This window comes from Brachyistius frenatus, unplaced genomic scaffold (genome assembly GCF_029030835.1).
Source record: "Brachyistius frenatus isolate BFR_SWC_R1_liver_20210118 unplaced genomic scaffold, ASM2903083v1 Contig_40, whole genome shotgun sequence".
Taxonomy (NCBI): domain Eukaryota; kingdom Metazoa; phylum Chordata; class Actinopteri; family Embiotocidae; genus Brachyistius; species Brachyistius frenatus.
In genome coordinates, this window is record NW_027210639.1 from 3,089,734 (window position 1) to 3,103,831 (window position 14,098).

General features: G+C 41.7%; 1 protein-coding gene across 1 annotated transcript; it reads left to right on the forward strand.

The window, feature by feature from the left end:
* The first annotated feature begins 10,029 nt into the window (after nt 1-10,029).
* LOC138622978 (transmembrane protein 74) lies at nt 10,030-13,609 on the forward strand. Its single transcript, XM_069702187.1, has 2 exons — nt 10,030-10,178; nt 10,828-13,609. The coding sequence occupies exon 2, from the start codon at nt 10,895-10,897 to the stop codon at nt 11,738-11,740; it is 846 nt and encodes a 281-aa protein (XP_069558288.1). The 5' UTR covers nt 10,030-10,178; nt 10,828-10,894; the 3' UTR covers nt 11,741-13,609.
* Nucleotides 13,610-14,098: the final 489 nt, after the last annotated feature.

The following is a 14,098-nucleotide window of genomic DNA, read 5'->3' on the forward strand; positions in this document are numbered from 1 at the left end:
TCTCACTGCGCACAGAGTCTTGACTGAGCTGCCTGCAGAGCCTCTGTGCTCCCGAGAGCCCCGTACACTGCTCAGAGTAAAGTCACGGGCTGACGCACTGGAACCACACTCTTTTTTTTCTTTTTCTTTTTTTACTCATAGGAGGTACTCCCAACAAGATTTAACACATACATTAATTTAGTAAATACAATGGCGTTTTAACGGAACTAATGTGGCTTGTGTTGCTGTTACTAAATTAAGTTTATTTTAACCTCCTTAACATTAACACATATTTGGAAACTTTTACATTATATATTCATTTGAATATGTATAACTGATGTAGGCCATTCATTTAAAGAATGCTACACTTAAAATGAACAAATCCTATAAGGTACAGAAGCATTTATGAACAGGTATAGTTGCATAGCCTATAAATCATTCACATATTCACATATACAAATCAATTATTCAACCCTTTGTCCAACAGTTTTTTGCATACACAGAAAAAGTTGGACTCATCTCCTGCTGGAATCTCAGTGCTGTATTTGACACAGTGGATCAAATGTTATGACAGAGACTGGGACATGTCATATAGGGTTTAAAAGAACTGCACTAAGCTGGTTTTAAATTATGTATATCAGATTCAAATTTATTGATGTCAAACAGTGACGCTTGCACACATACAAAAGGTAGAGTTCCACAGGGTTCTGTGCTAAAACCATCACTTATATTATGAGGAAAAACAGAATAAATGTACATAGCTATACAGACAACATACTTATAATGCAAAATAAAACAAAACAGTCAAACTTCTAGCATGTGTTAAAAATAAATACTTAGATGACCTGTAATTTTCTACTTCTACATTCAGACAAAACTGAAGTTATTGTATTTGTCCCTGAACGTCTCAGATACTCAACATGTAGTTACTCTGGATGTGTATGGCCTTGGCTTCCAGTATTATTTAAGAAACCTTGGAGTTATTTTTGACCAGGATGTGTCTTTTAACTCATTCATAAAGTGAATCTCTTGACTTTTCAGCAGTGAATTATTGTCAAAGTTAGAAACATCATGTCTCAGAGATGATGAAAAACTAATCCATGCATTTCTAACTTAGGCTGGACTATTGTAATTCCCTATAAGGATGTCCCAACAACTCTTTGAAAGGCCTCCAGGTGATGCAGCCAGAGTACTAATGAGATTTAGCAAGAGAGGTCAAATTTCTCCCATATCAGCTTCTCTTCATTGGCTCCCTGGGAAATAAAGAATATCATTTAAAATCCTCCTCCACAAAATGACCATCATTCATCATATCTTAAAGACCTCATAGTTTCATCCCAAAAGAGGACTTTGCTCCAGGAGAGCATGCTTACTTGTGGTTTCTTGAGTTTCCAAAAGAAGAATAGGAGGCAGACCATTAGGTCTTTGGTAACATATCCCAATCTGGGTTCGGGAGGCAGATACCCTCTGTAGTTTTAAGATGAAGTTTAAATCGTTTTTTTTTTTTTTTTTAAATAAAACTGTAGTTATGGCATGTAATGAGAGATCAAAATAAACCAACACCATAAAGGTCAATAAGACCATTCTTAACATCTTATTGAGTCCTACGGGCAAACTTTAACTTGTTACAGGACTGGGGGGGATATCAAAATATCAAAGGAGGACAAGGTAACGTAAATATCTCTATTGCAAAATATTGTGATGATGTATCATTCGTGGTGGCTCCAAAATGCTCACAGCATGACTTTGGATAGGATGCATGACACCAGCCTCACTTCACTACTGTTTGACATATTGTTTAGCTCATTTTGGTCTGCAGTATATCGTAGTACAGTTTGTCTTTTTTAATGGTCTGACTTGCATCTGAACCCTGTGTTCAAAACTTTATGGAAATTGGGAGTCTTTGCTTCTTTCTTTCTCTGCACCTCTTTTGTTGCCTGAGTGTTATTGTGTCTCTCCTCCTCTCTCACTCTCTCTGTTGTCTACCTGCATCCTCATGACTTTTTACACCTCATTGACAAAGAAAGAAAATGAAGGTTCACGCTGTTCTGCATTTTAGTTCCATTAGAGCAGTGCTGGGTGGAAAGAGATGACGCCATCCACGGCTGGCATGGCCGCAGTTCTCCTACCTAGGGGTTAACAGCTATAACATTAGGCAGAGGAGCTTTGGGAGACATGTGTCTGATAGAGCTGCTTCTCAGCGGGAGGAAAGAGTCATCAACTGTCTGTACTCATCTCCATCTGCAGATAGAAACAACAAACTGAGACGCCTCATGAATTAACTGTTCATAATTAGCATTCTCCTCCTACTCCCTCTGGTGTTTTGGGTCCCGTAGCCAAAAAGCTAAACAAAATGGCTGAGGTTTCAGGCTGTCGCTCAACACTATCCCAGATTAGTGTGATTGTTATTCCCAGGGAAACTGCACGGGCTCGAGAGAAAAAGGGGGACGGCAGAGGATGAGATCTCAGCACAGTAGGCGATGCAGCTGTTTATAATACTGTGTACATAACCTTTCCAGGAGGCCAGTTTAGCAGTGAGAGCTCAGAAGTCTGTAGGAAAACAGCCAGGAAATATGCTCAGTCTTTCAGCGACTAGATTATCCAAAGACTGTGTGGATAAAAAAGCATGATTACCTTTAATGACATCAGTGATCAGGGTTTCCAAATTCAGCTGTGGATTATCACGGTTTAAAGTCTCCTGAGTGTCATAATCTTCAGCAGGTTAATTCTATTTGGTAATCCCAGGATCCTCTCAGAGGTTTTATATCAGCGTCCACATAACTCATCATGCGCTATTAATCCATTGTTACCTCTGTATCGACCCTCCGTGTCCCATTACGATTTATCACAGGGTCACAGGGAGGCTAGTTGAAGTGTTCGTTTCAGGTGAGAGACTGTGACAGCTCATCACTCCTCACAGCCGGGGGTAGGGGGGTCAAGAGGTAAAACCACACAATTCACAGGTGGGCGAGAAATTTGGTAATTTTTTCCCTGAAAAACTCATCCATCGGATGTGTTAGGGATGACAGGCTCGCCAGGTTGTTTCAAGTGAATATTTATTCTGTTAATGTGAATGGTTATGTTTGCTATGACTGAAAATGTCACAGAAAGTTCCTTCCTTATTTAAAATAATAGTAGCCTATGAGAGTTTGGGGAAGAGGCTTATTTGATTTCTAATGCAGAAATAGGGAGATAAATAAATAAAAAAATTAAAAAAAATCCCCTTTCCTGCACTTTCAAAACTTTATTATTGAAACAAACAACATAATGTCCAACAAAATGTCAAATTATTCCTTCAAGTAAAAGTACAGATATTTACTTTGTCTGCAAAATGTCCAAGTGTTGAGTGACCGTGCCCATTATCCAACAGCATACTCCCTTGTTATTGGTATAATTTGGGGGGACTTTGGGCGAAGGCAGGGTTCACTCTGGCACACAGGTCGCCAGTCCATAACAGGGCCAACAATTAAAGAAAGATAACCATTCACTGCCAATCTAGACTCAACACTTGACACGAGTCTTTGGAGTGTAGGAGGAAGCCAGTGAACAGAAAGAAACATGCAAACTCCACACAGAAAGGCTCCAGCTGACCTGCAGGTTCGAACCAAGAACCTTCTGGTGACAGTGCTACACTGCAGTTAATACAGTATATACTGTGAATGCAGCATTTTACTTTTATACTTGGTTAAGATGGAGGCAGTTCTACTACTTTTCAGTTAGGTAGTTTAATGTACACCAAACTATAGTATTTTATAGGCTAATAAACAAACAATGTCGTGATCAAATAAATCTAATGAGGCATAAGTGCAGTATTTCCGACCAAAAAAATGGAAATACCCAAGTAATATACCAGACTTAAGTATTTACTTTCCACTGCTGATCAGTTCATTTTCCATGATTCTGGTGTTCCTCCTTTTGGTCATCATTCATGGTGGGTCTTCACTGCCACCTCATGGTCAAATACTGTTACTGACATTAAACAAGAGAGAGGAGCCAAATTACTGTAAATATTTCCACTATGGAGCATTTTATAAAGATGCAATTTATCTGTATGAACTCAAGGTCGAAGATAATATATACATTTGGATGCTTAAAATGTGAGCACTGAGGGCCATAAATGTCTGCCACATAGCTTTGTAGCAGCCACTTGAAACTTAGCAGCTCACTTTGACACCTTTATCCAAATATGAGTTTGAAGAATAAGGTACCCTAACTGACAAACTGGGATGAAGCCAAAAAGATGCTTTGACCTGCAAAATTTTACCTGCATTTAATTCCCATTTAGTTTTTGTGCTGTTGAATTCTTTAACATTTTGTTCCATCCTTTGCAATCCTACCTCCAGATTTATTTATATTTATAAAATGTGTCCCTTCAGAGTTACTTCGAGCTGATATTTCCCCTCCAGCAGTTTGATTCAATTGCTGAACAATCACTGGAGCAGATGAAACAAACCGTAATGGACAGGCATCAATCTGAAGCTGCAAAAGGAGCTCTCTGTTTACTTCAACCAGACAGGAAGAAGAAATGTGAAGCGAGAGGCTACAACTGTCTATATATCTTATCACTGGACATGTTCACAAATTCACCGCAGTATGTTCTGAGTTATCACAATGCATTATTCATCTGCTGCGGCTTTTAAGAAAGGGGTCCCTTTTGTTCCTAATTGAAAATTCAAGGTAAACCTCGCAGCACAAATCCAGAAGCACCAGCAGTGCCAGTAGACTACTCAGTGTTTGGCTCACCATATTCACTAGATATAAATGAGGTCTTTGGCCCAAACTCAAGACTTTCTCATTTACCTAATGAGTAAAACTCATCCCATCTTCTCAAAAATATTTGCCTCGTCCATACTAAAGAGCAGCTCTGACTTTGCTTTCAGTTGCAGCTCACACAAGGATGCCAAAGCTAAATGTTGACTGATGAAATCAATGTGTATTCTAGCAGCTAAAACTAAGAGGTAGTTGTGTTATAATTAAGGTGCCATTATAACTGAGCACATAGGTGGAGGAGATAATCAGTACTCCAGATGGAGACAGAAGACAAGACAGACAATTATCTTTTAGAGCAGTGAGAGCTTTATGATGCACAAGCAGCTGCGGCGTGAGGGGATAACATCACGTTAATTATGATAAAGAGGCGATAAAGAGAAGAAGGGTCGATGAAATAGTGGGATTAATTATCCGAGTGGATTTTTTGTTTTTTTTTAATCAAAAAGGTTTTTTTTCTCCTTTTTGTGAAATCTAGTCTTTGCATGAAGCATAAATCTTTGCCTACACACACACACACACACACACACACACACACACACACACACACACACACACACACACACACACACACACACACACACACACACACACACACACACACACAATAAAGCCTTTACAGCCTTTATCATCCTTCCACTATCCCACAGTGTCTGTGGTGAGGCCAGCCACACTGCTTCAATTAGGAGTCACTGCAAATGAACTTGAAGGTCCAGGTGCTAAATATTTCATTTGTGTGTGCCACAACCATCACACACACACCACACACACACACACACACACACACACACACACACACACACACACACACACACACACACACACACACACACACACACACACACACACACTCATGCACACACACTAAAAACCAGACTGAGCCTCAGTCTGCCTTATTTGAATTCCCCTGCCATCCTGCTGTGTGCCAGCACTCATCTCTGGAAGGATTTTTAAGAGCTACTGCAGGGTTTGCGTGCCACACTGCCCAAACCAGCCCAAGGGACCGTGTTCACCTGCTTATTAATAATCTACAGTATCCTGCTGTCGTTGCACACTGCCTCATCGCAGATGATCTTTGTTCTTAGTTCTTCATCTGAACTCTGGTCATCGTCTAGTGTCGTCCATCCAGAAGCGGTTGCTCATACTCGATTATTCCACAGCAAATCACTCAATTGTCAAGTAATGTCTTCTTTTTTTTTTTTTTTTTTGATGGTCAATCACCATTATTAAATTGCTCTCTTCTGATCTCTGCATTCTCTCTTTTAGAGTCAGTTTAAAGAGTGTATGAAGGCAGAAAATCAATGTCATGTGAAATACTGATAGTAATACAAATATGTCTTGTGTTGTATTGTTTTTGTGGCTACATTTTCATTTGCACTGAATTTATTGCAGCCTGACTACTTCTTCTCTTCAGCTCAGTAGCAGTGGTATGGTTGTTTTGTGATCAGTTCTTTATTGGTAATTTATCATGTTTAGGTGTGGAGTCACAACTGAATACAGCATAGAGATAACATACATTAGCTTAAATGTCTATGTGTTAAACATCACAGAATTGACAAGAGGTCAAAATTCAAATAGACAGTAAATTCAAGATATAAGCAGCCCTACCCTTCCCCACTTCCCTCCCACCCACTCAGGACCTTATGGACAATTATATTAAATATGTTTTTGTATTAATTGCTTCCCTCCAGTGTGAAATATTTTCTGATTTTGCCTGGTGCATGTTGGCATCCCAGTTTTCCATGTTAGCTCTGTCTAAGAAGTCAGGAAGCCATCTCTGTATATTGAGACTGAGGAGCTTTCCAACTACAAGCTATCAGTTTCTTCACTGCTGTGAGGTCAGTTAGCCAGAGACGTCTCTCGTTAGCACAGAATACAATGTTGGCAGTCGTGTTTTTAAGTGCTTTGTATCAAGATTCACACCAATATAGTGTTTTCTATTCTATTGTAGATTTCTTTTTTTTTTCTTTCTTTCTTTTTTTAAGGAGCACCATTATGCATGAGGGAACAGTGGTTAGCACTGTTGTCTCACAGCAAGAAGTTCTAGATTCGAACGTCGGTTCGAGCTGGGTCCGAACCTTAGCTGGGGCCTTTCTTGGTGGAGTTTGCATGCTCTCCCTTTTCCTGCGTGGGTTCAGGATAAAGTGAGTATAGATAATGGATGGATGGACCTTTAGACCAACAGCATGTGCTCATACTCAACCAAATAAGGCTGAACCCAGGTGTTCTTATTTAGACTTACCTATACCTGCAGGACTCCATAGTTTCCAAAGACCGAAGACAAATTTTATGTTAATGGAGGCCTAGTTAACATGTATAATGAGTACACAAAAAGGCCAAGTCCTCTGTGTGAAACAAGCCGTATATTCATTATTTTTTAAATTACTGGAGGGGAGGGTGCCTTTTTTGTTTGGTTAAATTTAATTAAACAGACTGGATGTATCGCTGCTACAATGTTGGTAAAAAAAGGATGAACTGAAATCCGCCTGTTACGCCAACATGGGAGTAGCCTGGCACCACCTGACTCACCAGACTGAACTCACAGGTTCAGTCTTTGTTGTGATTATAGTCCTGTTTGCATTAAGGTTTGCTCAGCCACTCTGAAGGGTGGTATGTAACGCAGTTTAATTAACAGTATGTAACATACATAACATTACTCATGTAAAATTACGTACTTTAACCAAAACCAAGATACTTTCCAAACCCTAGCCATGTGGTTTATGGTGCTCAAACCTAAAGTACCAGGCATGACAATATGTGACGTAAACATGGTGTCCTTTGGTGGACTGACAGGTGTCTTCCACGCTATGGTTTGGTTACTCCATATTCCTTGTAGTCACATTTTTTGAATAGCCTGAAAGTGCTGGTTTGCAGTGTTAAGTATTTGGAGCTGTCCAATTAGGTACAAACAGACTGTGTCTAGCTTCTTTTTGAGTAAACTGAATCAACTATATATCAGTGTTACGACTGGGTTTTACTCAGATGTAACTGCCATCAGTGGAGGCTTTTCAGACATGTTTGTTCGCAAATGGTTTGTTGACACTTCTGTTGGTTATAAAATTGTGAGAGAGATACCATAACTGTCAAAAATTCTCAATATTCCTGACATGGAGCTCCAAGTCAATGGCTGATCAGGGCATGTTTTTTCCCCCAGTTCCTCACAATTACAATCAGACAGAATATTTGTGACTTGAATATTGACCTGAACCATTTAGAAATTGGTATAGTCTCAATATAGTATGAATGTTGCATTACCTTACATCTGGCACTAAATCAAGTGTGAATAACTAGCAACGATGACTAATCTCTATGTAAGAGCTTGTTTTTGTGTAGCCTGTTCTAATTCCACGATGCATACATTTGTAAGACTAAACTTACAAAGAGCTGCTGCAAAGAGCCTCTGGGCTTTTTTTCCCCAGCAGCACCTTATTTCACATTTGATGTGGTTCTATCTCATTTCACTGTATTTTGCTCCACAGTCTGCTGCTGTTGGACACTGACCGACTCTAGCAGCTCCTGCAGCAGCTGGAGCTGAGGTGAACTCCTCCATTCACTAACTCACTTCACAATTCACACTCCTAACACACACTCTGTCTCGCTATTGTTCTCCCTCCTCCTGCTGTATTCGGAGAGAGCTCCACTTCCCCCTCCCCATCACCATTTGATATCCGCTGCTAGCTAAGGACAAAGCAGTGCTACATTCATGTTTCATAGTCCTTCTCCTGTGTGTGCGTACATGCCTTTGGCAGGAGAGACACTATGAGGATATATATCGCCTTCAGAAGCACTAACTCCCCAGCTGCCCTTCCTCTTACAGGCCTGGTGTCCTTGCCAGCAGGAAAAGTGGTGCATTGTTGCAGACAGATAGCATCTGATAGTTGGCTGTTGTTACCTCTCAGATGAGCACACAGTCAGATTCCAGCCTCCTCTCTCCGGCTCTCTGCATGGGATGGACTGAAGGCAACCACCAAACACAGTGAACCATTACCATTACCATCCATCAGTCAATGACCCGTGAGTGCCTGTGCCTCTCGTCTCCCTGCAAACTAATTTTTGGGAACAAAAATGCTCCCTGACTGCCTCCCTCTCTTCTCCTCTCTCGCCACTCTCCCTCTCTCTTTACTCATCTGTTAAATGGAGTCTTGTTGGGAAATGAGCCAAAGCTGTTCACCCATCAACCACGAGGACTCCAGGAAAAAGTGGCAACTATATTTATAGCCGCTGGCTGCTCATGCCAAATAAGGTTCAACAGTCAGCAAATGAATATTCAGTTTAAAGTAGGATTAAGCACTTTAAATGGTTGATGGTGGCCAGTTTTAGCATTGAGTTTACAAAGTGTCACTTCCCAAGAAGAACATAAGTCAGTTACAGTGCTAAATGTTTGTTATAAATCTTTAAAGATGCTCCTGGGACAAGGACTATAAAGTTGTGAGAATAAATGACATCTCCCAAAGATTTACAGGAGGTCACAGATCAGATTAAACTATTAGACCTCTAGATTAAACATGGATTAGGGTGGCTTTGACATAGTGACCAGTAATCTTTTGAGAGAGCTGCAGGAGAACAGATGGTGCGATACAACGCAGTTTAACAATGTCGTCTGCATAATGCAGCAAGATTTTTCAGATATAATGACGACATTAACTGACAACATACAGTGCAGATTACTTCATGTCCATGATATTCAATGGATACAAACACATATCATGCTGTGTCTGTTTATTTGCAGTTGCTACATAAACTGGGGAAGCATGTCTGGTGAGTAAACATTTTAATATTGAGTTTAGATTGCTTGACAGTAGATTATGAACATGTATCTGTACTGGCATAATATTCTCTCTATGAATTCCACCTGTCTATATTTAGTACTAACTTCACCGCAATCACAGGACACTTTATAGCCCTTAGGCTCCTTGTATAGTGACATATTTCTTCATTTCTTGATGGTATTCAGCCTATCTCCTGTAGTAAGGCCCACTACCATGTCCTTGACATCCGCTGGTGCTTTACAGTTCATTTTTGACATTTTAGTGGCATTTGATTCTGCTTATATGTTTCCTGCAGGAGAGGAATCGCCTTTGAATTTACATATATGTTGTTCATGATCGTAAAGTCCCAGGATTCCCCTCAGCCCCGTCAAATCCCCATCCCGTTTGTGTTGACTGACTGGCAGTGATCTCAATCGGCTCAGAGATAGCGGCGCTTCTTTCAGCGCCACGACGCGAGCAGCTGAGGCTCTGTGTGGGAGGGACTAAGGGAGAGCTCCCCTCAGTGCAGCCTGCCGCCACACCACTAAACAGGGACTCAATGCATCCTAAGCATATACACTGAAAAGGCTTTTGTGTTTTTTTTGTATCTGCCCCCGTTGTGTGGTCTCGCCCGCTGTAGTGTCTCTGAAGAAGAGAAGTCGAAAGGGATGCTGAAGTAGCGCGGTGAGTTTATATTCTTTTTATTTGTGCAATCTGCGGAAGGTTTTTTTTTTTTTTTTTTTTTTTTTTTTGGCAGGGATTAGAAAAAAATAAACCCGTATTGTGCACGGCTGGTCCACCCTTATGCAGAGGAGCATCTCACGTCTTCTGATGAATTCAAATAAAGTGTGCAGGACTATTCCGGCACATATTTCTGAAGTATAGCTGTCATTTAAGGCTGATTGTTTTTTCGGAAGTGTCCTAGATTCATTTCTATTTATGAATATTTGCTATGTAGTCTATGGCTTAGTTTTAGCCCAGTTTTCGAATGTGTCTATTCATAAAACAGTCCTTATTAAGAACATAATTTACATGGGTTAGCTATGGCTTAATCTCGGTTTATACGTGAATTGTTTTCCTAATTGGATAGGCATTTAGCTAATCACAGAGCTATATAAGCGACATTCAAAAAAGATCCACGTATTTCACCTAAACCATCCAATCAACTTTAAAGTGGTTTATATTTCACTGTTACTGTGTGTGCATTTTGTGCACCTTTCAAATTCACACACAAGTTGTTGCATATTCGCGGAAAACAGGTTTAACGCTTTGCAATGAGGGCAATCTCATAAAGATGCACCATTTAACTTAGAGCTGCTGTGTGTCTTATTAGGGATGCTGTGGAGTGAAAACATCGTGGGAGGAAGGCTCAGAGTGAACCAGCGGGTGGCGAAACACGAATGGCTTCTCCAGAGCTGCTTACCGCAGATGAGGGAGGCAAACAGACCGATATTACCGACGTCCTTGACCGGGTTTCCGCCGCCCTGCATGCCCGCAAATCGGGTGGATCAACAGGAGGAGCGCTCCCAGGGGAGGGCTGCTGTAACCCGGTCCGCAGCTGCCATGGCCGGTGCCTTTCAGCACCAAGGACGGCGCCGCGCAAGTCGGGCGCGGAGGTTAAACTCGGTCACCTCGGCGAGGAGAAAGTGAGAGTTTGTTGTGACGAGGAATTAGAGACATCTTTCACTTATATTGATGAGAATGTTAACCTACGATTGGCCAGCCCGGAGACTAGTTGCAAAAGTACTCACAGACCCGTGCGCAACGGCGAGCCTTGCTCCGAGACTTTACCGGAGCTTTCCTTCATGTCCGAGGATGATCTCTCCTTCGGGGAGGGCTCCGGGAGTTCTATAGACTACGGGTTTATCAGTGCAGTCACGTTCCTGGTGACCGGGATCTCCTTGGTGATCATCTCCTACGCCGTGCCTCGGGATGTGGTGGTGGACCGTGACAGTGTGTCGGCGAGGGAGATGGAGAGGCTGGAGATGGAGAGCGCCCGGATAGGTGCCCACCTGGATCGGTGCGTCATAGCGGGACTGTGCCTACTCACGCTGGGCGGCGTGGTGCTCTCCACGCTGCTGATGATCTCCATGTGGAAGGGGGAGATGTACAGGCGAAAGGTCATCGCTTATTCCAGGCGTTCAGCCAAACTGTACGGCTCGATCAGCCTGAAAACAAGGTCCAGTCCCAGCCACTCGTCTGCGCACCTGTCCCTAGAGGAGGAAATGGAGGAAACTTTGACTTAAGCTGCTACTCTGCAAATAAAAAACACAATTTTGATTGAGGATTAATGCCATTCACACTCATTCTCTAACATACTGTAGCCTAAAACTGTATGCATACATTCAAAGTGTAAGTCTGCAACGTTTCTGTCTTACACTTTAGAGACACATCAAATCGTATACTATATTTCCACACGGCAAACAGAATGGACAAGAAAAGCAAAGTGAGCAGTCTATCTGGTATTAAATTGTCCCCAAATTATTTAACACAAAACCATAAACATGAGCAGGGAGAACGTGTAGAGCTTTGAGTCACAAAACACAAGATCCCTTTTTTTTTTTGTACACAGGATGCAATCTCCAAGAGCTTCCATGTATTATTAAGGCTATTCATATTTAATGCGAATGTTTCCAACAGCAAAACTGCGCACAGACACGTTTCAGGAAGTAGGGGAAAGTGTGTCTCCAGGGCAGGAGAGTGGGAGTAAGGAGGGATGTAAAGCTGCCCCCGTCTCCTGTGACGTGGGGGAATCAGCTCAGTGGCCCACATGGTAATATCCAGTGACAGCCCCTCTCTGGTGCAGTGCTGAGGTAAGCCAGTAAGCCCGGCTTCCTGCTTCTGAGCCAAAGCTACACATCGGTTTGATTGTTGTGAGCGATTTGACTGCGTTTGACAGTGCTGACATCCGCTGTGCATCTTCATCTGCTTTTTCTTGATCCTCTCTGCTCTTCTTGACCTCATTCTTGCCTCTCCTCCTCTGCCACAGGAGACTTCCTGTCCTCTGGCAGGACTTCAGTGCTCTCTTAGACCTTTACAGTTAGATTTAGAAGAAGTGTGGGAAGGGTCCCGGACAACCACAGCCCAAGTGCCTGTGACATTTTAAGGTTGATCAGCCTTTCCCTACTCCAGCCAGCTTTTCTCGTCCCGTCTTTCGCTGTGAGGATGAACTTAAGAACATCTAATCACACATGAAAGAGCTGCCCTATTTCCAAAACCTTAAGCCGTCACTACTTCAAAGAGCTAATTACCTCTCCAAAGTGCGGTGTCATTCTTTTAAAGGTTATATTTGATGTTATCGCAGTTAAAAAACATTTTTTTAAAAACTGCAGGTGAACACATAGCTTAAAAAGGAGAGATTTTTCACGTGCAAACTCACTAAAAATGTTAAGTGACCAGACAAGTAAAAAACAAAACCCTCCTTTTCTTGGTTGAGGAGTATTTGAAGTTCTGTCTGAGTTAATTCCATGTGAAAGCAACTTCCCCTTTCTCCCTGATGGTTATTAATGCAGGCTGAACAGGCCTGCAGAAAGAATTAAAGAATGTCACGTGATTCTCTTGAAAAAACAATGTCAGTTTTTTGTGTCGGCTCTTCCGCTAGGCTCATAAATGCTCATGAACTGCTAGAATTCATTCATATTTGCATATATTCATATACACAGCCAAATGTTGCATTCTGCAAGACAAGTGCTAATGAATCTTACACTGTCACCGTTACCTTGGTTTCTGGTCCTTTCATTTCCCAGGCTTTGCGACCCTGTTTCAGGGCTTACATTCAAAACGACATGAGTCAGCCTGTATTAATGAGATGCGTAGGCTGATCACTCTTTGGTAAACAGCTCGAGGTCACATTGTTGATGCTCTTTGATTCACTTGCATTGTGTCACAGCATATACACAAACAGATGAAGAAAAGCAGTATGTGATGAAACGATTATTCCAAAGTAATTTGAGTTTGTGTTATTGGGGCTTTTTTTATTTTCTCTTCCTGCAACCACAGAGCTGACAAGTGTGCGCGCATCCCCGAAAAATAAAAAATTACATTTCAAACTGGCAATAAAATGCCAAATGGAGAGATTTCCAGGAAAGGTAATAAAAATTAATGATCCAAATGAGGCAATGTTGTCCTGTTCTCTTTACAGCAGCAGTAAATCCACTCTTACAGATGTTAAAGCGATATTTCACTCATTGAGCTCTCCTGATGTTGTTGGCTGTTGAAACCAGGTGCAACGCCCAAGTTGGGTTGCTGGACACTCATTTCTCCCCGCTTCCTCTTTCTTTCCCACTCACCAGTACTTTGACAGAAAATGAAACCTGTTCAACATTTAAAGGGCAGCCAACCACAATGATGCCAGTGCCAAAAATTATGAATGATAACATTGAAGCAATTAACTTAAACTGCAGAAAATGCACTGGCTGCATTACACGTGAAATATGTCAGCGCTTTGGTGTCAGAGTCTCATTTAGAGGGGGCATCATCTGTGACAATGTCACTCTTGTAACACACAGAGGATAATAGAGGCCCAAGGGAAACCATTCACAAACATGAAACGGACTCGTCTGCAGTGTGTAATGTGCTACGCTGCAGGTTTTCAAACATATACC